The sequence below is a fragment of the Alnus glutinosa genome, chromosome 13 (assembly GCF_958979055.1).
Source record: "Alnus glutinosa chromosome 13, dhAlnGlut1.1, whole genome shotgun sequence".
In the NCBI taxonomy this organism is placed as follows: Eukaryota; Viridiplantae; Streptophyta; class Magnoliopsida; order Fagales; family Betulaceae; genus Alnus; species Alnus glutinosa.
Window position 1 is genome coordinate 21,877,102 of NC_084898.1, and position 25,709 is coordinate 21,902,810.

The 25,709-nt window shown below is 37.3% G+C and overlaps 1 protein-coding gene across 6 annotated transcripts; it reads right to left on the bottom strand.

Moving 5' to 3' along the window:
* Positions 1–5,213: 5,213 nt before the first annotated feature.
* Positions 5,214–22,104, bottom strand: LOC133854094 (inactive poly [ADP-ribose] polymerase RCD1-like). 6 transcript variants are annotated; one of them, XM_062290119.1, is made up of 9 exons: positions 22,014–22,104; positions 21,741–21,798; positions 21,214–21,333; positions 12,983–14,225; positions 12,418–12,662; positions 12,061–12,164; positions 6,244–6,429; positions 6,062–6,157; positions 5,214–5,495 (listed from the first exon to the last, which is right to left on the bottom strand). In XM_062290119.1, the coding sequence occupies exons 4-9, from the start codon at positions 14,104–14,106 to the stop codon at positions 5,439–5,441; spliced, it is 1,812 nt and encodes a 603-aa protein (XP_062146103.1). In that variant the 5' UTR covers positions 14,107–14,225; positions 21,214–21,333; positions 21,741–21,798; positions 22,014–22,104; the 3' UTR covers positions 5,214–5,438. The 6 variants fall into 6 exon arrangements, with proteins under 6 accessions (XP_062146103.1, XP_062146108.1, XP_062146105.1 ...); XM_062290124.1 differs by lacking the exon at positions 22,014–22,104 and adding an exon at positions 21,894–21,993 and having other exon boundaries at positions 6,244–6,396; positions 12,061–12,161; XM_062290121.1 differs by lacking the exon at positions 22,014–22,104 and adding an exon at positions 21,894–21,993 and having other exon boundaries at positions 12,061–12,161.
* Between the last annotated feature and the right edge of the window lie 3,605 nt (positions 22,105–25,709).

Below are 25,709 nucleotides of genomic sequence, written 5' to 3' on the forward strand. Positions count from 1 at the left end.
GTGATAAACCCCATAAAAATATTTCATGTTAAAATTTGCACTCATATAAACAGAATTTGAGGAAAGAAAATACATGTGGATCTCCATGTGTCACAAAAGTGCTGGAACGACATGGCCTCTGACATAGGCTCATCCGAACAAGCCAAGTAATTCGTCTGGACGAGAATAAACAGTACACAAAATCCTTGCATATAAATACGCCAGCTAGCTGAAGGATTTCATACCATTTCTTTTACTTGTCCAGAAGCTAAGTTAGGCTAGTTTTCTTGAGCTTATGAGGGTAGAGACTTAAATTTTGAGCGATTAAGCGAGGTTTTGGAAGAGGAAGCTCTTAAAGGAGGAGATTACAAAAGGTATACTTTTTACACCCTCTTTGAATCCTACCTTTTGTGTTAAAGTCTTGATAAATAAAGTAGTAGTTGGTATAATAGTTGATATTTGTGGTGTTGTTGTTGGCAAGCAGAAAAACTAGGGTTTTTCTCAAGTAAAAAGTAGATATTTTTACGTGCATGTTCAGTTGTAATAAGTTGAATGGGTGCATGAGGAGTTTTTGATGTATTAGAAGTTGAGAGGGGACGAATTTCAAAAAGAAAATAGGTTCTATGCGATGAATGTCTGGACGACCTTCGAGTCCCGTCCGGACGAAGTGCATGGTAGACCAAGGTCCGAGACCCTTGTGTTATATACTCATTCAAACCCATCCAAAGAGGTGTTTATATGAAAGAGATTCGAGAGGCTCGGTCGAAATGCTCGTTCCAACCCGTCCCGAAGAGGTGTTGATATGAAGGAGACTCGAGGAGTTCTGTCAGTATATCGTTCGGATGGGGTCCGAACGAGCTGCCCAATTAATGGAAAGTTATGACTTTTCTAGGAATAAATGGATAGTTATGAGTCCGATAAGGTCTTAGGACTATGAAAAAGTCCAGATTATAATATATAGTCATAACGTAAATGTAGACTATTACAGACTTGAGACTACGAACAGTAACGGTGGTTGATCGAAGAAATGAATAGCAAGTTGTAAGTAAAACTTTCCAGCCATTTTGAAACGTTTTACATGCCATGATCTGCATGCAGCATGCTATGCATATTTACTAAATATGAGCCATGTAATCCAAAGTATGTTCATATATATACTGTATATTATACTGAGATTTACATTGTTTAAAGAAAGAAGAATTTCAAAGAAAATGGTTTTAAAGACAAATAAGTTTTTAAGGAAACAATTTTAAAGAAAGTCTGATTTCTGAAAATGAAAGATCAGATTTAAGGATTTCTGAAAATGAAAGATTAGATTTAAAGATTTCTGAAAAATGTTTGTCTGGTTATAACCCATGGACGAGCGGGGGTTAAAAGTTTATAAATTTTGATTCAGTTACGAGTAATGGTTAAATACTTATCAATTTTGATTGAGTGATGAGTAGATGTCAAAACACTTACAATAATGATCCAGTTATGAATGTAGTAACACTTTTACTGATGCTTATCCATTGATAAGTGTTAGCTGCACAACAATTGCACAACAATGTAGATGTGTCTAGCATTTTCAAATTTTTTTTAAAAAAATATATTAAACACATCAGTATTGTTGTGCAATTGTTGTGTAAATTAAATAACATATCTCATTGACAAAAGATTAAGAGGTCAGCTGCACAACTTTTACACAACAATGCTTACATGTAAATGAGTTTTAATTTTTATTATTATTATTTTTTTGTTTAAAAAAAAAAATGTTGGATAACATTAGGGGAGGGGAAAACTTACTTACACGTAAGCATTGTTGTGTAAAAGTTGTCCAGTTAACATATCTTGAGAGTTATATGATTCAGTTAATGAGTGTAGTAACACTTTTACCGATGCTTATCTAATGATAAGTGGGAGTTACAGACTTATCATTATAATCAACGATGAGTTACAATTAACTACTTATTGATGTTAACTACTTTAGATAGTTGTTTTAAGTCCGATTTTTTTGGCTTAGGGTGTAGGGGATCTTGTACCTCTATTCTCTGTAATTGCCTTCGAGCGTTATTCAGTAATATATGGTGACTCATGTTATCTGTTAAAAAAAAAAAAAAATACAATGAGTAAGAGTTAAATACTTATTAATTTTGATCTATGAGCGAATTAAATACTTATCGATTTTTTTTTTTATTTTTTTTTTTGTAAATAATACTTATCGATTCTGACCATGGTTGCGCATGAATTAAACGCTCAACAATATTATTATATAAATACCTACTATTTTAATAAGTAAAGTCTTCTTTCTAGAGAGAGAAGGTTTGAAATTTCTATAGAGAGAGAGAGAACTCTGTGAGCTCCGTTCGCCGGGGGGGGGGGGGGAGGCTCCACGTCTCCCCCTCCTGGTGCTGGTGTTCCCCTGGCCGTTAGGGCAAGGGGTTTTTATCTCCTAGCCTTTTGGCTGTAGGAGTTTTGTTCCTCTCAGTGATTGAACCGGTGGAGGTTGTTGGTTTTTTTTTTTTTTTTTTTTTTTTTTTTTTTTTTTTTTTTTTTTTTTTTTTTTTTCTTCTGTAGTTTTCTTGTGGCAAGCAGTGATTTTCAGGTGTTGGCCCGTGAAGAACGGTGGGTGTTGGAGTATTTCCGGTGGAGTTTTGTTCAACGTCAGATCTATTAGCCTCGGCTGGTTTTTCTCCAACAAGAACTTTCCAAGTGCAGTGGCCGGCCTCTTCTGGTCAGGATGGTTATTTTTCGAGGCCGTGGTCGGTCGTGACCCGCACGCGCCGGCGTTTCAGTTCTTCTGCTTTTGCGTGTGTGGGCTACAACTGTTTTCTCCGGTCTCGAAAGGTGCCGATCTCAGCTTGTGGAAGTCGTCTGTCGCTAGGAAGATTCCCGGCGAGGGAGCGTGTTTTACACGCACAGTCTCCGGCAGTCGTTTCTTGCCGGTGTTTGCATTCTGGGTTTCTGTTTGTGTTTGTTGTATATTCCTACTTGTATTCACAGTCTACCGTTTGGTAGCTGCTTCAAACCAGGTTTTCCTGGTTTTGTGGGTAGAGATTCTTCATCTCTGTTCACTCCGACGGCCTTCGGGCTCTGTTTCTCGCCTTTGGGCGTTGTATTTGTATCTGGTGCCCTGCTTGTATTGTTTGCTTCTTCTCTGGTTATGTACCCCTTTGGAGAGTTTTTCTAAAGAATGAAATGGAAGAAGACGGCACTGTGTTCAAAAAAAAAAAAAAAAAATACCTACTATTTTGTACATGTATGCATTTACTTTACGTTTAACTATAAACCATTGTCTATTATTATCATTTGATATCAACCGAATTTAACTTATATATAGTGATACGCTGAGGTCAGTTGTTTGGAACCTAGTATGAAAAATCTGTGACTTTAAATGCATTTACACCGATGAAATAATGCATTTTTACGCAAGTTTTTATAAAAACCTTGGATCATTTTTTAGAAGAAATTATTTGTTTTGAGAGAGATTTTAGAAAGAATGGCTCTCATAATACACGGTAACTGGTCAGTTAATATTTACTTTTATGTATGACAACATAAGAAAGGTAAATTATAATTGAACATTATTATTTTTTTAATTATTAATTGGAATTACTTTTATGTACCCTTCTCTATTATTTTTTTCAGCAAGTACCTTCTCTATTTGATTTTCTACCCTATTATTTTCTCTCTCTCTTTTTTTTTTTTTTTTTTTTTTTTCAGTTCTCTTGGGACACCAACTGAGACAGATCAAATCATTTCCCACAAATACAAGAAGCAATCACATGTGATTTCACTATGAGATCATCACAGAGCTGCATGCTTTTACCGGTAAACTCGAGCATAAATCATGGATTTTTTAGTTGTCTCTGGGCAGTTCTAGGGTGAAAGTGACATATTGCTGAATCTCCAGCAAAAATGTCCAACCAACTTTATAAAATTTAAATGATTCAGAAATAACTCAGCAGTGGATTTTTTTTTTTTTGGAATTTCAGACCCTGCATTTCCTAATCCAGCAAAAAACTGACCAATTATTATGAATTTAAGACCAAATGTTGACCGTTACAAAGTAAATACGTTTTCGTTTGCTCTCTTCTCTCTCCTGAGAGAAGTTTTTCTTCTTCTGCAAATAACCACCTCCTCTGTGAGGGTTTCCTTCCGCCTCTGTGCGGTTCTTCCTGGGGAAGAAGGGAGAGACCTTGCTTTCTCTCTTCTCCCCGCTTCCCCTATGCCTAGTGCGGTCTTTTCCCCTCTCCTCTTCGTCACCGGTCTTCTTCTTTTTCCTTCTTTTTCAAACATGAATAGCGGTGCCTTTGTTCTTTCGTTCCCGACCATTTCGCTCTGTCTGGTCGCCACCGTTGAGCTGGTTTTCCCCCCCAACAGATGTGTCATTCATGGATCTACGATGTTTCTTAGATTTGGTACTCTCAAAGTAAGATCTGTTACTCTCCATTCATCTTTTACTTAGACGCACCACGCCACTATCTTCTTCGACCTCCCAGCTTTCCACCGATGTGCCCACCGTCTTGTTCCAGCCACCACGCACCACGGTGTGATCCTCACTTGCTTTTGCATCTTTCGCACGCGCAGGCACAAATCACACGCATCATCGTGTGTTCTTCGACTTGCTGCCATAAGCTCCTCCGCCAGTTTCCCTCAGCCTCGTACTCTGTTTAAGCTGCTGCTCTATGGGTTTTTTTTTTTTTTTTTTTTTTTTTTTTTTTTTTTTTCTGCTTTTTTATTTTCCTTGTATTTCTCTTTTTCTTTTTTTGCAACTACTGTTGTAATTTGCTGCTTATTTGTTTGTGGGTTGCTGTCTCCCAGTTTTTAATTGTTTTGTTCTTATTATGGAGACTTTTGTAACTGTATTTGGATTAGTTTCTCTCTTTTCTGTAGTCCATGATGTGGACTATAACAATACATTTTTGAATTCAACCTCCTTCCGATGGTTGTTGCTGGTTCCATGTGGGGGTTCAGATAGATTCACCTTTATATGTGCTCATTTTGCTTCTGTAACTGTCTTGTGCGGCCATTTGAGAGGACTAAGCCACTTGTTTGACCAATTTCTTACTATTTTTAGTTATTTCTGCACTGTTTTAGTTTATTGTGGGTCTGTTGTTGAAGAGGCCACCCCATTTTTGTTTTTAGGATCATCTATTCCCTCTTCCATTTAGATCAAGAATGTAAATGATTCCCCTCTCCCCTGTAACCCTTTTTTCAATCAATTAGAAAAATAAATAAATAAATAATAATAATAAAAAAGACCAAATGTTGACAATTTAATTGATGAAACAACGGCACCAATTCACAATTCACATAAACCCCAACCAGTTTAAAGGGAGAGACTTACTGTTATAGTGTTCATAACATCATGTCGACACATTCCAGGGGTCAAAAGCAGCAAATAAGTAGTTACCAGGCATATGACGAACCCCAATAACAGTTCAGAAAGCAGACCACCATCAAGTTATCAAATAGCCTCAACAGTCTTGCTCTTGCTTTGGCACTTTCAAGGTGCGTGGAGATTCGGATGGTTGCTGCAAACATTACCGGAGAGATGTGACTAATTTTCATGGGTGCTCGCTCACAAATGCCAACTAAAACTCAAGTCTTTGCATAACATTAACACAGCAATAGAAAGGGCTAGACGAACAAACAATCATTAACAAATTACCGTTGCCCCAAAACCAAAAAAGGGGAAAACAGAATTTACACCTCTCTCTCTCACAGAGGAAAAGGATTGTTCCTAACTATGCCTGTCCTTCAGTAAATCTCTCTCTCAAGTTATACAAACTCAATACACGTCAGAAATAAATGTATATGTATTTCTCCCCATACTCCAATTTCTAATTTCAAATCTACAACCCAAAACATATATTAAAATGATTTAAACATAATGTGAGACTATAGTCTGTAACCACCTGCAAATCCAGTTAATAATGCACAAAATACCAGATGTGTATGCATATGAATGTTTCTGTGCGACTCTTGACAATATTCTATTCTGCGGAAAATCTATTTGAACTAAATTCCAAAGTTCAAGCTATATTGTTCCAATCAACAGTGGCTAGCACAGAATATGTCACATCAATATGGACCATACCTTGCAATGAAGACCCATTACGGTAGACCTTAACAATGTATCCCCAACTATCGATCTCAGCTTTTTAATAAAATCTTCCCGACTAATCTTCTTGCTCTAGTGAAATGCCAAGGAAAGGAAGAATTACAATCGAATATAAAGCAAGACATCCTTAAAAACATAAATTAATTACCAATGCAAACCTTGAATTGGTCATAATGAACGTTCACCAACTTCATAGCCTCAGGAGATGCTTCTTTTGAGATAACTTCAAACAACAGGGGGAAAGGCATCCATTTTGATTTTGGAGTCTTCAAAGAGCTCGAACCAAGGATAAGAGTCTTTTCCTGACATCTCTTCTCAAATTCAAGAAATGGCTTAGATTTCTCCTACAGGAAAAAAATATATTAAAATGTCACAGAAATCTTCACTAAAAAGACAAAATGGTTTAAAACTTTATGCAAAGGTTAGGCAAACTCTCGCATATCAGCAAGTCAATCTTTGTGGCAAAAAAACACTGAAATGACAATCCAAGGTAAAACAGGTGGAGTTGCCATATATACAGGACCAACACTTCATAAGTACAAATGATTAATCACCAACAAATCATGCTAGAAATGGTCAATCCTTAGGTCCTCACTAATTGTTCAATAACTTCTGGGATAGTATAGAAAGAGAAAAGGCATACCTCTCACATCACAAACGAGTAACAAATGATTCAATACCAAAAAGGTATTTCTAAAAGCTTCGGCTGTAAAATTAGTTAAGCGCCATTGAATGCAATCCAACCCACCCAACTGAGAAAAAAAAAATCCCTTCACCAATACCATCTTGAGGCCCAGAGGAAAACATTTTGGCTTAGACTCATTTGAGCCCCTAGTAAAGCCAATACATCCATCAAGAGCCCCTAATGTCAATAGACACACGTCTATTATATTTTTTTTTATAAGTAATCAAATTTCATTAAAACCAAAAGGTGCACCCAAGTACAAAGGACGTATACAAGAAGGGAAAAAAAAGAAAAAAGAAAAAAGAATAAAGAAGTCATGGAAACTAGATTATGGAAAACAATCATTATTTATTTATGAATAATTCAGATCTTATAGAGAAAACGATTAAACCCTCGTACATGAAAAGTATACAAAAGAGACTTAACCCTATAAGCTGTTACAATGTAAAAAGCAAATCAAATCAATCATATTTGTAGAGATAAAGTTAGGAACATTAACAAGAACCCAACCCAAAAGAGATTTCAAAAAAGAATATTTTAGAAAGAGCACATTTGTCTCACTATCCTCAAAAATACGAAGATTCATTTCTTTCCAAATGCTCCACATTAAGAGAGCACGAATAAGTTTCCAGATTGCCTCTCTGGGATGTCCCTCCCTTGCACTATCCAACAATGAAGAAGCTCTTGGATGTTGCTAGGCATAACCCACAAGACTCCAAAAAGGATAAAGAATCAATTGCCAGAGAGCCGAAATATACTCGCAGTGGATAAGAAGGTGATCAGTCGTTTCCTCGTTCTTTTTACACAGACAACATCAATTAGCTAAAGAGAAGCCCCTCTTTCTAAGGGTATCCACCGTGAGGATTCTACCAAGAGCTGTTGTCCAAAAGAAAAAAGCAACGCGAGGAGGCACCTTGACCTTCCAAACACTTCTCCAAGGGAAGGAACTGTGTTCAACTGACTGTAACAAAGTAATAACTCTTCATTGTAAAGCTATGGCTGCTAGAGGGAGTCCACAACAAGCTGTCCACTTCCCCCGGATGTGTCTTTGAGGAATACAAGAGACTAAGGAAAGAGTCAAAAGATTACAGTTCCCAATCATGTGCAGCCCTAATGAAACTAGGATTCCAATGGATAAAGGAACTGGATAGGTCCAAATAATTAGACACAGAGGCCTCCTTGTTTCGAGCAATGGAATTGAGTTCGGGAAAAGAAAGCTTAAGAGGCTCTATTCCACACCAAACATCATGCCAGAAACTAATGAGAGAACTGTCCCCAACCTCGTAAGATAGAAGATTGGAAAAAGAACCCCAACCATTTCTAATATTCCTCCAAAGGCTCATCATCTCGTAAGGACGTCGAGCTTTCTCTGAGCACCAACCTTCTCTTCTCTTGAGCCCATATTTCGACTCAATCACCTGTCTCTATAAGGAACGCTCCTCATGCCCAAATCTCCAAAGCCATTTACCAAGAAGAGCTTTGTTGAATACCATCAACTTTTTAATACCCAAACCCCCTTTGGATACAGGGGCGCAAACTATCTTCCAATTAACCAGATGTATTTAGGATCCCGCCTGTACCATCCCACAGAAAACCTCTCTGAAGGCGCTCCAAACGCCTAGCAATACTTGCTGGTAACGGGAAGAGGGAAATAAGGGATGTAGGAAGACTGGATAACGTGCTCTTGATGAGCGTAAGACGCCCCCCTTTTGACAAGTAGATCTTTTTCCAGCTAGCCAACCTTTTTTCCGTTCTCTCGAGTACCCCATTCCAAATGGCTCTCGATTTGAAAAGAGCACCTAGAGGTAAACAAAGGTATTTCATAGGAAAAGAAGAAATTCTTTTACTAAGAATACCGGCCAGCTCCTCTATATTAGGAACCTCCCCCAATGCAGCTAACTTAGATTTTTGGAGGTTGATCTACAATCCCAACATGGCCTCAAAGCACAAGAGGATGCGATCCAGATTATGGATATGTTCACTATTAGCATCGCACATAATAAGTGTATCATCTACGAACAAAAGGAAAGAAACTTCCAAAGATGACGTATTGATGTTGTTAACCCGAAATCCTGATATAAAACCCCCAACCATCGCTCCAGAGAGCATCCTGTTGAAAGCATCCATGACTAGAACAAAGAGAATAGACGAGAGGTCTCCTCGATGAAGGCCCCGAGAACTCCCAAAAAAACCGTTCGGACTACAATTAATCAAGATGGAAAAGCGAGCCGTGGAAATGCCAGCAGAAATCCACTTTCTCCATTTAGCACCAAAACCACATCACCTCAAAACATAATAGAGGAAGTCCCAATTGACGTGATCATAAGCCTTTTCTAGATCTAGCTTGCACATAACACCAAGAACGACCGATTTCAGCCTGCTATCCAAGCATTTGCTGGCTATTAGAACTGAATCTAGAATTTGCCTCCCCACAATAAATGAGTTCTGGCTGCTGGAAATGAGATCTCCCAACACTTTCTTCAATCTACCACACTTTTGCCAAAATCTTATAAAAGCTCCCCACTAGGCTGATAGGTCTTAAATCCCTAGCCTCAAGTTTTCCAGTCTTCTTTGGGATGAGAGGAATAAAAGTAGCATTGAGAGTTTCTCAAACCTCTCATGCTTATGAAAGTTATGAAAGACACTCATAAGATCAGCCTTAATTATAGACCAATATGAACGATAAAAAGCAATATAGAAGCCATTGGGGCCCAGAGCTTTGTCTTCATCAATGCTAAGCAAAGCTTGAAGAACCTCCTCCTCTTGGAACAGTCCCTCGAGCCAAACCACATCTAAGGGGTCTAGACCAGAAAAATCCAACCTATCAAACTTGGGTCTCCAAGGGGCTGTTTCAGAAAAGAGTTTCTTATACTATTGAGTGATTGACTCTTTTATCATCTCTTGCTCAGTTGCTCCGAAATAACACTACCTTCAATACAAAGACTGGAGATAAAGTTGTTTCTTCAATGAGAATTGGCAAGACGATGGAAAAATCCGGTGTTACGGTCCCCCTCTTTTAACCAAGTCGCCCTTGATTTCTGTCTCTAACTTATTTCTTGCATAAAGACCACTTTTTCCAAGTCAACTTTCAGATGCTCCCTCTTATCTCTTTCCTCTCCTGCCAACTGACGCTCATCTTCTAAACCATCAAGAGTTTCCTGTGTACTTGGGAGCGCTTTTCGCTTATTTTAATAAAGTTTTCTTACTTATCAAAAAAAAAAAAAAAAAAAAAAAAAGATCTGTTTCCTCACTTGTATATTACTCAAAACCTCTCGATTCCAACGAATCAAATCAGCCTTCAAATGCTTCAATTTTTTAGCTAGAACAAAACATGGCATACTGGAATACTGGTAGGAATCCCACCATAGTTGGACTAACTCTACAAAACCTTCGTCTTTTAACCACATATTCTCAAAATTAAATGTGCCTGCTCCCCTGGTCATACCACCACAGTCGAGCAACAAAGGAAAATGATCTGAGCAAGGACATGGAAGGCAACGCTGAATCAAGTCTGAAAAATGCTCCTCCCAAAGAGGAGAGACTAAGAATCTATCAATCCTGGACATAGAGGAATTATCTTGATTATTGGACCAAGTGAAAGAACCCCCAGTTAAAGGTAGATCTATCAAACCTTGATCTAATATGAACTCAGAGAATTCCCTCATAGTAGAAGTACCACGGGAAACCCCAACTCTTTCATTGGAGAAACGAGTGACATTAAAATCCCCTCCAATGCACTACGAAACATCCCACCACTGAATAATACCTGACAGCTCTTCCCATAAAAAATTTCTATCTGGATCCGCATTTGGGCCATAGACCCCTGAAAACGCCCAGACAAATTGGTCCGAAACTGATAAGAATTTGCTGGATAAAGAGAATGTGCCCACCACGACATATAAACAGTCCACTATACATTTATCCCACATTAAAAGGATACCACTCGATGTACTAGCTGTTGGAAGAGTCACCCAACCCGTGAAGGGGCCAACCCACATACTTTGAATAAAACCACTCTCAAAATTATCCATCTTGGTTTCTTGAAGACATACAACATCAAGTTTCCAATTTTTGAAAAAATTGCTGATGCTAATACGTTTCCTTGCATCATTAAGGCCTCTAACATTCCAGCTTATAATTTTTAACAATCATACGCTACTATCCAATGGAAAAGGGAGTTAAAGAAGAAGGCCTTTAACTCTACCACCGTCCTCTCTCTATCTTCAAAGCTTCAGTTATTTCCCTCTCCAAATACACCACATCAAGCATAGCAAAATCATCTTCTAGACAGCTTCACTTTGAGGGCTACCAAACTTCCCTTTCCAACAAGCGAAGAGATTTCTCACTCGACGAGGCATGACCAACGCTAAGCTGAACAAGCTGATGATAGAGTTCCATAATGTGATATATAACTCGCAATGGAGTAAAGGATGGCCAACGGTTTCCCCACTATTCGTACACAAATAGCACCAATCAACCCACCAATCAACCACAATGATATGCCACTTCCTTAAGTTATCCAAAGTGAAGATCTTACCTAAAGCAGCCGACCAAGCGAAGGAAGCCACTCTCAAAGGGGCCTTACTCTAACAAATACACCTCCAAGGGAAACGGGTGCTATCATGGGGGATCAAGACATTATAGAACGAGCTAACCTCAAACCGCTCTCTCTTGGAGGGGATCCAATAAAGCTTGTCTACACATCTATTATATTAGTAGACTTCAGCTTTTCTGCACTCAATTGAGGCCTTCATGCATGCATGATCAAATTGAGCAATTATGGGCCAAGGGCTGCTGTATAACAGCTTTTTAACAGGCAAAAGCAACTCATGACTAACCAAACCAGATTTGCAGCAGGAAGACTAGGGTGCTAGAGATAAACCACAAAAGTAGAAAGGAATTTCTTACAGCAAGCCCAAGAATTTGGGATGGGATTAAGTTGTTGTTGAATTGAAGTTAGAGTAGGCTTCAATAGTATCTTTTTTTAAAAAAAAATAAGTAATAAATTTTATTAAAAAAATAAAAAATCGTAGGCTTCAATAGAATCTTAATCCTATTGTTTTCATTTTTGGCACAAAACACCACTCCAAGTTCAATTTGTCTTCCTAACTAACAGGCACACATCAAGTTACTCCTGTATTGATGCACCATGACAAAGAAAACCCAGGTTTATGTCCTCCCTGGCAAGAGTTGCTGCTAATGAGACGAAAAAAGAAAAAGAAAAAAACCCACAATGAAAAAAAAATATAAAAAAATAAAATAAAATCTTAAAGAGCATGGGAAGGCTTACTGATTCGACTGGAGAGCGATATAACTGCACCTGGCCCTGGTGCCCTTTGCTAGTAGTAACCCCTGACACATCAATTCTGCTATCTTCAGCAACAAGAGCTCCTGCTGTAATGTCAAAAGAGATCTAAGGTCTCCATAAACCTTTCATGAAGACATGGCATGCTCACTCATAATACAGAGAGTATCATGAACAAAAACCACCTAGTTGTTTTTGACCATGTTGACTGTGTCCCATCACAAACTGATTGAAAATCTAGATGAACTGCTATACAGGTATATAGAATGTACAAGATGGTTTCTAAAGTTCTCCAAAGTAATGCATTAAACATGGAAGGAAATGAAAATAGGAGAAACATACCACCATCAGCACCGAGAGACATCTTGAAACAGACAACATACTCTGGAAAAATATGGGTATTCACATTCATATTCCAAACTATATAATGATGTGGACTTTGAAGATCGTCTACTCCACCATCAAAGTCTTTGGTACTGGGATGACATTGTACAGATCCAGGACTGACAACCTCCACATTTCCCAATATGACACAACAGAACACTAAGTATCTTATCCCATTTTCGTCATCATCACAATAACTTGCACTGTAAAGAAACAAAACTTGAGTTCTTACAAAAGAGAAAAATAAGCAAAACTAAAAGAAATACAATTATCCACCAGGCACAGTTAAGACCAAGGGATTGCCAAACATATAAGGGAGGGAGGGAAGGGGGGGGGGGGGGGGGGGGGGGGGGAATTGTGGCAGGTCCTGTATTAAAAATATAATTTCTGATGTGATCCCTCATAGAACAGCCATATTCTTCATTATAAACATTCATTGAAATTAAAAATATTGATCATATTCCAATGTGAATTCCAAGAGACAACATATATAGAGAGAGAAACTGAAAAAAAAAATGCAAACCTCATATGAGCATGGTTTAGTGGTGTAAGGTGAACTCCGATGCCACATGAAGACACAATTTTGGGTCCACCGTGCCCAAGCCCATACGTCATGATGCTAGACAGATCATCTTTAGTAGCAGCTAGCCAACCATATTGGAGATTTGGATTGCCACGATTCTTCTTGGTTATCTCAACCTGCTTTCGAAAGAGCTCAAACCGAGTTTGCATCAAATTACTAGAGCAGCGCCTAACCTCTAATATGTTAGCATTTATGGATGAACCCATGCTCACAGAAAACATGTTTTTCACAGTATCAGAATCCAGAATTCCATGCATAAGTTCAGACTTAGTGGTTGTATTTTCAGCAATCTGTTGATTTCCCCCACTAGCCTCCCGCATTTTGGCATCTGACATTTGATGGTCATTGTCTCTAATTTCCAGATCCTTACGAAAAGATTTTAGTTCAAGTTTAGTCTTCTTAGCATGAATATTTGACTCTTCAACACATTCCTCCAACGTAGAGCTATTCACTCCAGTTATTCCTATCTCAAGCTGCAATTTTATCTCACAGGTCCCATTTGACTCTGGTAACACAACAGTTGGATCATTCTCTAACTTAGATTGGCAGCATTCATGCATTTCACTAACACAGGATGGAAATTCTGGAAAGAAGCAACGATCTGCTTCATCAATCCAAGCAATGCGTTTCTGTAAACCTGTTTTCAACTCAAACTGAATCATATACAAAATATCTAGCAATAAATGGCAGCCATTAAGCTCCACTTCCACTGCTGCATTTTTCAACTGAAAATGTCTCCTCACCAACTCCAAAATTTCTTGAGGATAATCGATCCACTGACCATTCTGATAATACAAAAATCGTTGAGGAAGGCCACTTTTACTGAAATTCATATAGTTCTTCAGTAAAGATCTCTTCAAGCACGATCCATTATTGATTTTGCATGGGTCTGATCTCTTACGCTTACCAAGCTTGTTAAAAGAAGAGTTTAAGCTGGACCTTTGTGACACCACTGGTTGGCTAGCTCCAACTATATTTGCTGTGCACTGAGCTGCCCTTTTCCTATTCAAATTGACAACAATTCTCTGGCCATCATCTATTACTTTAGCCCACTTTGCTTCCATTATCTACAAGAACTATCGTTATTCACAAAGTAGATCCTAGAGCCTAAAACTAATGTACAAGTCTTCTCTTGAATATCCGGGAAGGAGAACCAAATCTACGGAAAAGAAATTTGCAAAACCTGAAAAAGAATAATTGTTTACCATTTCACAAATGTTTATATCACAGTTATAATGTTCTTGCAAAAGTTTAAAAAATTATCACAAAATAAAAAAGAAAAAAAGAAAAAAAGAAAAAAAGAAAAAGAAAAAAAAAAAAGAAAAAAGGAAGAGAAAGCACTCAGATACTTACAACCAAGAGTTGGTCAGCAACAATCATATGTCATACATAGTGGAACTTCCAGTTAAACAAAATTCATTAGTGATATGCTAAAACTTTTTCCTTTTTTTTTTTTTTAAAAAAAAAAGGAAAAAAAAAAGATGTCAATGCTGTTCCTTGCAACTAGTCAGATGTAATTCCAAATCTACTGATAAATTTGGGAAGCCTATATACTTCCATGCGCCTTAATATTTAATCCAAATGACATAAATTTTATGTTGGATGAGGATTTCTCCCTTCTTGGAATATTTTTTTTCGAGGGGGAAGGGGATTTTTGATAAGTAATCACAGGTATTGTTAAAAAGTGCAAAGGCGCAACTCAGATACACATGATATATACAAGAGAAACACTTAATTAAAAGAAAAGAAGAGATCTAAAAAAAGCTTGAAAGCTAGAACTATTAAAATCAAAGACAGCAGCCCAAAGGTAAAGTGTCTTAAAGAAGAAAGCCTTTAATTCCACCAATGACCACTCACGATCCTCAAAGTTCCAATCATTTATTTCCCTCTATAGACACCACATAAGGCAGGATGGTATCATCTTTCATATTGCATCAAAATGAAGCCTACCAACTTGCCCTCTCCAGCATGCAAAGAGGCATTGGCTAGGCATAACTCAAGCCAGCGCTACACTGTTGAAGACAGTATTCCGAAGAGAGCTGAAGGTGATCCACTGACTCTACACTTTTTTTTTTGATAAGTAATTGCAATTTATAAAAATAAGCGCAGAGGGGCACAACCCTTATATACGGAAAGTATACAAGAGAACCCATAAAAAGGATCCACTGACTCTACACTCTTCTTACATAGACAACACCAATCAACCACAATGATATGCCTCCTACGGTTGTTCATGGTGAGGATTTTCCCTAATGCGGCCGATCAAGCAAAGAATGCGACTCTAAAGATAGCCTTGTTTCGCCAAATACTTCCAAGGGAAAGAAGTACTATCATGAGGAACAAGGACTTTGTAGTATGATCTAACATTGAACAAACCTCTCTTGGAAGATACCCACAAAGCTTATCTCCACCACCCTGGCGCAATCTAAAGAAATACAACAAATTGAAGGTGTGGTCATGGGTTCAAAACCATTGTGTATGACTAACTAATAATTATATTTCGGAGAAAAATATAAGGTTCTTTATGTTTCAGTGATAAAATATTTTATGGAAAATGTTTTCCATATTTTCATGTGTTTGGTGCAATTAAAAAAATGCTAATCAAAGGAAATTATCTATGGATAATTATACCCAAAGAGGTGGAAAACAACTTATGCTTCACTCAACTCTCTTTTGCAGAACCCCCACCCCAACCCCCCAAAAATAAATAAATAAGACCTCCTTTACAAGGAGCTCTCTCTCTCAAACCTCTCCCTCTCATCCTTCTCCCTTATCCCTCTCCATTGACATCGGTGCCTAGGGCTGCCATGCCACCTCTCGACTTCAACTCAAGATCGTTTTGTACGCACGTCTTCCCTCAAGATCCTCCACTCTACTCTATCCTCTCTCAACTTTCTTTCTCTCAGCTCTCTCTCTCTCTCTCAAGATCGTTTTGGGCCGTGGCTGCAAGGAAGTTTCTAGGCCGGATTACAAGGTTTGGCTTGGGTCGTAAACACACTGGTCTTCGATTGGGCCGTTTCCTGCCTAAATCCGAAGTCTCCCGGCCATTGAGACTTCTGCCGGAGATGTCGCAGGAGATATCTTCTGGGGTGTTTTAGGATTTTTCTTCTCCAAGGGGTGGGTCGTCTAGCTGTTTGAAGACCGACCCAACATCTTCTCCAGTCAAGTCGGCTTCCCTTCCCATCTTCCCCCCTTTTCCGGCACCGGCAACTCTGGTTGCTCCTCCTCCGGCTCCGGCTGGGCTATTAGTGAGTTCTGAATTTTCCAGAAACTCGTGTGGTGCAAGGCCTTCCGTCTTCGTTCCTCCTCTCTCAATGGCTTCTGTGTTGGGGGAGAAGATTCGTTATCCCCCCCCCCCCCCCCCCCCCTTTTTCTTTCTGCATATCCAACCTTTTCAGCAATATTACAGGAGGGCTAGGGAGCTTAGGGTAGGTCATTCTGTGAAATGGAATGATGGGTTATTATCAGACTCTTTGGAAGCTTCAAAGTTGTCTGCGGGTCTTGTTCTCAATAAGATTATGGGTGCTGGGCCTCCTGCGAAGAAGACAGAGCCTCCAGTGAAGCAGGGCCTTTTTAGGAAGGGGTTTCTCAACCTTCCCCCGATAGTTTCAGTCCCTCGCCTCGGGAGGTCAACGATGTCGTGGTAGTAGGACCTTCCTCCCCTCCGAAGGGTTGCATCATTCCTCCTTCCATTGAGGGAAATTGATTCTCTCAATCCCAAAATTGGCCTGTTGGCTTTGATCATAACGAGGAGATTGTGGTTTGGGAGGAAGAAGATGATTATTGGGATGGATTGGGCATCGGATGGGGCTTTTGGGGAGGAGGCCATGGCAATTTGGGATGCCATGGAAAAAGATTTCCAACGGGATAAAATGATTGCACGCCAAAAGTCTAAAGGAAAAAGAGAGCTTCTGAATCTGCATAGCTCCATCAATTATGGTGACGCAAAAGATCCCTTCAGGCGTAGGAAAGGCAAGGCACACATGGTGTAGGTAGGTGTGCCTTGGTGGGTGGTGGGTTGCCTTGTATCTTAGTTGGGCTATTTTGTAGTTTGTTTTTGGGTGTTTTTTCGACTTCTGGGGTTTAGGTTTTGCGGGTTTTGATGGGCTTTGCGGGTTAGCTTTGCGTGCTCCTATGTATATTTCTTGTGTACTTAGGGGCGCTTTATACTTTTATTAATAAAGTTTTCTTATTTATCAAAAAAAAATATATATCTCATAAATACAAAAATGGAAAAAAAAAATATAGAATTTCCATATTATTGTCACAATTCTAGCCAAAAAACATAAAATAGAGTATTTTCTTAAAAAAAATACTAAAATCATATTCCTTAGAAAAAGGTTTTACATCAAAAACAAACATTGCATAAATTCCAGTCGCAAATATCTTGCATGAACCTAAAATTTTAGGGTTGAACTCTATCTCTGAGATACTCAAGTACATGGCTGTGGAAGCTTCCTTATTTTCAGTTAAAAGAAATAAACCCGAGAACACACCCACCCCCCCACCCCCTTTCTTCTTCTTCAATTCATCAGTATTTTAAACAAGGAATGAATTAATGGCCATATATTATTAAAAAAAAAGATTATTATTAAATAATGAAAATCAAAATAACATACAAAGCAAGCTAAACTGTCAATTTCAACAAAGATTGCACGTTTTTGTTAAAAAAGAAAAAGGAAAAGAGATCTACGGGTTCGGAGTTTACCTTCCATTATTTGGCCTAATATAGATCACCTGCTAACTTTTTTTTTTATAAGTAAATCTAGTCTTATTGAAAGCGTAAGGCGCCCCTAAGTACACCGTAAGTATACAAAAAGAAACACCTAACTAGAAAGAGAAAAGTGATCAAGAAAATCGACAAAACTAGGGGACAAAAAAGCCACTGTCCAAAGATACAGAGTATGAAAGAACGAAGCTAAAATATCCTCCATGGAACTCTCCAATTCCTCAAAACACCTAAGATTTCTTTCCTTCTAAACACACCAAAAAACATCTTCCAAATCGCAGTACTCCTTGGCCTTCTAGAATTCTACCAACAGGCAAACAAGACGATAACTCTTCTAGGCATAACCCAAGACATATCAAATCGAGTGAAGAGAGAATTCCACAGAGCGAAAGCCACATCGCAGTGAAGAAGAAGGTGGTCCACTTCCCATTTTTCTTGCACAAGCAGCATCTATCCACTATGATAACATGCCTCTTCCTGAAGTTATCCATTGTAAGAATCTTGCCTAGGGCCACCGACCACGCAAAAAAAGCAACCCTCGAAGGAGCTTGAGTACGCCACACATTCTTCCAAGGGAAGCGACTACCTTCAGAGCAAGCCAGGGAGCTAAAGAAGGACTTGACCTTGAACTTGAACAGGCCTCTCTTGGAAGAGCCCCACCAAAGCCTATATGCACGACCTCTACTCACAATAGCTGAGTGCAACACCTGGAAGAAAGAAACAAAGACATCCACTTCCTAATCATGCGCTTCTCTAACAAAACTCACATTCCACTGAGTATAACTACCCAAAATCTCCATATTATCCGCAACTAAAGCATCCTTCACACGAGCAATGCCAAAGAGAACATGAAACGCTTCCTTCAGAATCGTATTCCTGCACCACAGATCATGCCAAAATTTTGTCCTAACATCGTCCCCCACCTTAAACCTAACAAAACCAAAGAAAGTGTCCCACCCTTTCATGATGTTCTTCCACAATCTCACTCCAAATGCACCTACAGGCTCAAGAGAGCACCACCCGCCCCACAAATTGCCAAACTTGGAGTCCACCGCAACTCTCCACCAAGCATCTTTCTCAATCCCAAACCGCCACAACCATTTACCTAACAAAGCGAGATTGAACATCACCAAGTTCCTAATACCCGGCCTTCCCTCTGAAATTGGAGTACAAACCTTATACCAACTCACCAAGTGATATTTGAACTCTTCACCAATCCCACTCCACAGAAAATCTCGTTGTAACTTCTCAATGCAAGTAGCAACCTCCTAACTTACGTGTTAAATGTAAACCTTACGGTTAGGACAAAATAGGGTCATTAGGCATAGGGTTTCTATCCCAACCAACAGCAAACTTGCATGTGACTTTCAAGCCTATCCAATTAAATTAGATCATCAACTAAATTAACCAACAGCATACACTGTCTTTTTCTTCAGATTTTGAAAAAAAATACAAAGATAATATATAAATAAAAGTTTGTTTGTTCACCTCCATCGTAGTTTTGGAATTAAATACTAAGATTCAGATGATTTAAAAAAATAGATAAAGACCTTCCTTACTTCTAAAATAATTTGAAAAAAAAAATTCTCACCTGCTCAAGGAAAAGGAACCAACAGGCTGCCATCAGCTAACTAATTTGATTAGTTAAAGTTATTCCCCTTTGTTAAAGGAAAATAGAAGGGGAAAAAAGAAAAGACAAAACCCCCATGCAATGTGAATAGAAGTCTAATTACCCCCTAGATAGATAGCTACCATAGCCATGGCAAGGAGGAGTAGCATATCAATGAAATTCCACCGGTCTATTCTATGAGTTACCACCACATTAAAAGGAAAACAAAAAAACAAAAAAATTAACAGCTATATCAAAATAACACGGACAATGCACCATCATTTTAACCAGTCCAAAGTATGCTAAGTGCAACCCTAGGGCTTCTCAAAGAAAATATTGGCCATTATTCATTTGTGCAGAGCATTGGCCATTCCCAAGATGTGGCAAAATGAAGATCGAATGTAAAAATAATACCCTAACCTAATAAAGAATGTAAAATGAATTAGTATATGGAGCAAATGTAATTATGTGAAAACTAGTAAAAGTTCACCATCTTTTCATGCAAAATATTGCTCTTTTTCATATTGAGCCATACCCATGTTTTATTTTGGTTTATTTGTTGAGCATGCCACCATGATCACTGGTCCTACCCTAGGTAAAATGTTATTATCCCACTAAGGATCAATACCTTGATACCTTGCGTAATATCCCCATCAAAAGTAAAAAGTTATCACTTAATTACTTATTTGATATATTTAAAAGAAACACTGGTGCAACGGTAATAATAATGGACCTATTTTTCTGTTTTAGAGAACTTAGGTGTAAACCAACCTTGAACCCCTTGACCAAGGGATCGTAGTCACCCACTTTAACACAAAGCTACAGGGTTAGAATTAGTGCAGAGCCGCCATGGGATCATGTTCACCTACAATGTATTAAATGACACAGGTGTATACCCAACTTTGAACCCCTTGACCAAGGGATCGTATTCGCCCACTTTACCATGAAGCTACGAGGTCAAACCTAAAGTGACCACACCAAACAAACAAGAATGTGTAAAGCTCATGCCAGCCCCCACCACCAACCTTTTTATGAAACAAGCCGAATTTCAATTTCTTTATGAAGTGCATTGCAAAGATTTTTTTTCCTGACTACTTACTGCCACCTAACCAACATTTCTGACAGTTGCTAGTATGGCATTATTTGATTGGCAGTCCTTCGCAGATAGATAAACTTCTTGTGTGGCCAACCTAATGTCACTTGATGACCACTTCAAATAGTTGATTATTTGATTTGCCACTCAAGTCCCATGCATCCCACATGCAAGTTTGCTATCGGTTAGGAAAGAAAATCCCCCAAAATAGGGAGTTTAAATGTAACATCTAATTGGCAGAGAGATAAAATGAAATTAGGCCAACTCATAGGGGTAAAGTGTAATTTTCTCAAACAATCAACTTATTCAATGCCCTTGCTTTCCAGGGTAAAACTAACACATCAATTTAAATACAAATCTACCTGTATTGACAGATAAGAGCATGCTACCCACGTGTGTCAAAATAACTCTTATAAGGAAGAAATAGACCAACTCCAAGCATATCGCATCTTAAGAAGAAGAAAAACATCACATTCAGACAATGATCTCATACGATGTAAAGAGAGCAAATTACCACATCAATTATTACCAGCAAAGCAAGCATGGATTTGAAAAGCCATCAACAAGTTAACTATCTATCAAATTTTATTTGCTCAGAAACCAATCAAAATTTTACATTTATCAACAAGGCAAACAAAAAAAAGGAAATATGAAAAGACATATAACTTGACCATCATTACAACAAAAAATCAAGAGATGTCTAAAGATTAATTCTAGCATGTAAATAGAAAGTAACATACCGTATTGTCCAGTTAATGGCCATTTTGGGCAAGTCTCTCTTCTCCCCAACATCATTGCAAGTCACCAATTCACGAACTAATTTATTCGCTCTTGAATCTCCCAATCAGCTAGCTACCATGCTAGTACAAATCAATCACAAAACTAACCAAAATCAACAACAAATCCGTATAAACACCTCACAATAAGCGATACGGTCTTTAAATATTAAAAAGAAACTACCGTTTATTCAAGTAAATGAAAAGACCTTTTTAATCACACAACATCCCCTCAGTTTCAAATTATCTCAAATCTAAGAAATCATGAACAGCCTCGGTTTCAATCAAAGACAAACAGACTTTGCTCAGTGACAATATAGCCAATAGGTAATGAAAAATATACACACGTTCGAATCTAAGAAATTTCATCAAATCATATATGTCGTTGTTATTTATTCCTAGGGCCAACACTTTTATTATAGTCAAGGTGGCTTTCATATTGTAAAAGCGAAAAAACAAATTGTATAGAAATGCAATTTTCTTACACTTACTTCAGGTTTCTCACCAACCAAACGCCCTAAATAGAGAGCCAAATAATTCCAAACACACCTAAGATGCCATAGAAATCAGAAATAAACATCGATCAGGTCAAAATAAAATGTATTTCTATGCAATTAATACCAAACCAATTTTTAAGGATTTACCAAAAAATAAATAAAAGAAACCAAGTCAATCGGAGAATAGATGACCGAATATTGAAATTCCACTAGAGACTTGCCAAAAAAAAAAACAAAAATTCCACCAGAGAATATTGAAAATATTACCTCGCGTTATTAAAAGGAAGATTCGATGATTTTTTTGGGGATACTCGGGGTTTTGAGTCTTTTGACTCGATTAGACGTAGAGAGAGAAAAAGGAGTTTAGTATGAGACGACGTCGTTAAAGTCCGAACACGGGCGCGTGGAATAATTATTGTTATGGGTGAGGGTTCAAATTAGAATTGCTTGTGCGCCAAGCCATAGAAGTGGCCGTCCTTATCTTGTCAAATATAGAAGACAAATCTGTGAATTCCTTTTCTTTTCCCCCTCTCCCTCCTGATTTGCTGGATCTAGAATTTATACCATTAAACTGTTTCCCATGCCATATGATATCATATACTAATATAAAGTAATGTTCTATATTATTATTTTATCTTTGAAAAATAATGCATCTCTTCTACAACTACATACAATCAAATTTTAAATCTACCATTGAATTTGTGGACCATGTTCCATAAATTAAAATATAAATTTAAAAATTAAATGTACGATAGATATATAGAAAATGTAAAATTATCAATTTTCTTTTCAAATGGCCCTTAAATTTTCAAATGAGCTAAATTGACCTATGTCTTAGAAAATGAGCTTGAAAAATCCTTATGGAGCATCAAATAAGCTTCATTGTTCACATGTCAAAAATGGCAAAATTTAACTTTCTACTATTCTTCCTCTCCTTCTAGCGATCAGCTGCTGCGGTAAATATTTAATCCTTTATATTTACCCCTTCATTATTCATTTCTTTACTATTTGTTTGATTTGCTTCTTTTCTTTTTTCTTTTCTTTTTTTTTTTTTTTGGGTTTTTTAAGTTTGATTTGATTCTTATTGTCCGAAAATATGCTCAACCTATGGTCCCAACTGTCAAGTGGCAATATTTTTTAGCCTATGTTTTGATTTCATTGTCGGATGCGAATAAGGATGTCCTACAATTTTAAATAAATTATAAATTTAAAAATTATAAAAATTCAGGTCGTTCCTCGCATTGAATAGCTTAAAAAAAATTGGCACTTTACCAATGAGAATTGAATATATTTTCATCGTGTTCTTGATCTCTATGTTATAAAAAAAAGCTTTGAGCCAATTTTTTTTTTCTTCTTCTTTTGAATAAGCGTTTTGCAAAAGTGAAGAATAAACCTTTTGAAAATGAAATTATTTTTGGTTGTCTTAGTAAATATGTCACCTTTTTAATATGTTATATTTTTCAAGTTGTTTGATACAAGGGACGACATGAATTTTCATAATTTTAAAATCTACAATTTCTTTAAAATTATAGGACATCCTTATCTGCATGAGACAATGAAGACAAAAACATGGGCTAAAAAATAATACCACTTAGTAGTTCGGACCATCAAAATGGGATGAGATCAAGAGATGCAACATTAAACATTGTCTTCATCATTCATCTTTCATATCAATTAAATATTCTACATGCACTGTCTCCAATAGGTAACTCAATCGGCTGGGGACCACGCCTCATGAAGCGGAGGTCACTAGTTCGAATCCCCCCTTCCTTCTCTTGTGTGGACATGTCAAAAAAAAAAAAAAAATCCACATGCACACCTATTAAAGTGGAATTTAAGCTTACAGCTTTACACATGAGGGGGTTGTTATAATATATATTAAATTATTCTCTTTTTATCAGCTTAAACTTTTAAAACAAATGACGATTTAACACACCATCACATTAGCCTAATAAAATAAAAGGTAAAATAAGAGTATAATATTTAACATTACTCTTATGAATTTAGTGTGCATAAAGTACTATAACTTATGTTTGCCATATCTACATCTCAATGATAATGTAATTTGTAATATCTCTAGCATCACTTCTTTCCAAATATAAATTTGCAACATAATGTAATAAATAATTAATTAATTTTTTGTTCCATATTTTCAGATTTTCCTTAGAAGACCTATATATACATTCAGATCTTCCTTTTTTAAGCTATTAGGAAATGTACCCTAAATCAAAAATTGGGATGTGAAATCCAAGTAAAAAAAAGTAATTCATCACATATAGAAAAACAATTAGCTTAATTTTATTAAACTATTTTGATCTATTGTGATATTTTTGATTAGTTGTATTAAGATTCTTATTATTGCAATTTAGCTAATAGTTGAGGAGAACCAATGACATTGTAGCCGAGAATTTTAACCATGCATATTGTAAGTGCAAGAAGGTCTATTATGAGATATGATACATTATCACCCCAAGACACAACTCCTTACTACATTTTCTCATGTGACAACTTTTACTTTTATTTATTATTTTTTTTTTAAGAAAAAAAAAAACCCTAAAGCTAGCGAGAGGGACCACCTTGCCACATGAGCAAGATAGTCAAGAGTTGTGCCTTGAGGTACAAAAGATTATATCCCGTCTACTATTATTTTAAGCTTTGGGAAATCAGGGATCAGGATCCTTTACAATCATGCAATTCGGGCAACCCATAAAAATGGAGGATTGCGGAGCCTACTTGTTCCAAGTAGGTGGGCCTTGCATTATGGGCTGTCTGGAATAGGTGGACCCTATACCTTGTCTTGTCTAGGCGGGATAGGTGGGCCTCACACACTTCTTCCTTTGGGACAAGAATGAAATGGAGAAAAGTCTTTTCATTGTCAAAATTTTATTTTGTTACATATAACAGTATACATGATGCAATATCAGTTAACATTTTTAAATGACTCGACAATATATTCACCTCGTGACATTAGGTATATCGTTATATCTGTCAAACAAACTCTCTATTGAACAAGTTGCCCTACTTGCTAAGTGGTTCATTAGTGTTAGCGAGTGAAGATGTTTAGACTTGATTTACTTCACGACCTAAAGGATTGCATCTGCAATTTACCAATCCTTAGATGTTTTAAATTAGAAATAACCATCATAAGATTGTTTTGTTTTTACGCAGGTAGTGAGGTGATGGCAAAGTATACAGGTCTCTCTCTCTCTCTCTCTCTCTCTCTCTCTCTCTCTCTCTCTCTCTCTCTCTCTCTCTCTCTCTCTCTCTCTCTCTCTCTATATATATATATATATATATATATAGTTGAGAATTGAACTATATATTGAATCACTCGTGACATTGTACTAGAGTAGAGGGGCTATATATAGAAGCTAATAATACAGATACACATACTAATAATCAATGTGAGACAATACAATATATATATAAGCTAACAGTTCGTTCAAACTCAAGGTGAAGTGTGAAAGACTGAGAGACCAACTTGAATTTGGAAACGAGATCACCAAAACACTCAAAAGGATGTGACTTTATCTTGAATTTAAAAAAAAACTAATTGAACATAACCATATATATAATCCCTTTATTATAGGCGGCTATGGTTTTAAGATTAGGATTTATTTTGGAATTTTTATTTTAAAGGTAATAAGCAAAATTAGCATAAAACAAGATTTTTGCTTCTATAGAGATATTCAAAACCCAATGCCCTTTAATACAATTTTTTTTTTCCATTTAATTCATTAACCCGATTATGTCATTCAAGATAAAATTTTAAAATAAAAATATTTATCATATTTACTTTCCCCTTCACAACCAGTTTAGGCATCCACACCTTTTTCTCCACCTTAGGACAAGCGTGAACTGCATGACCGAAGGACTTACAATTCTTACATTTGAGTGGTATCCATGGATACTCCACTCCAACTGTAAACATACGGCCACCAGCACCCTTAACCAAAATTTCCT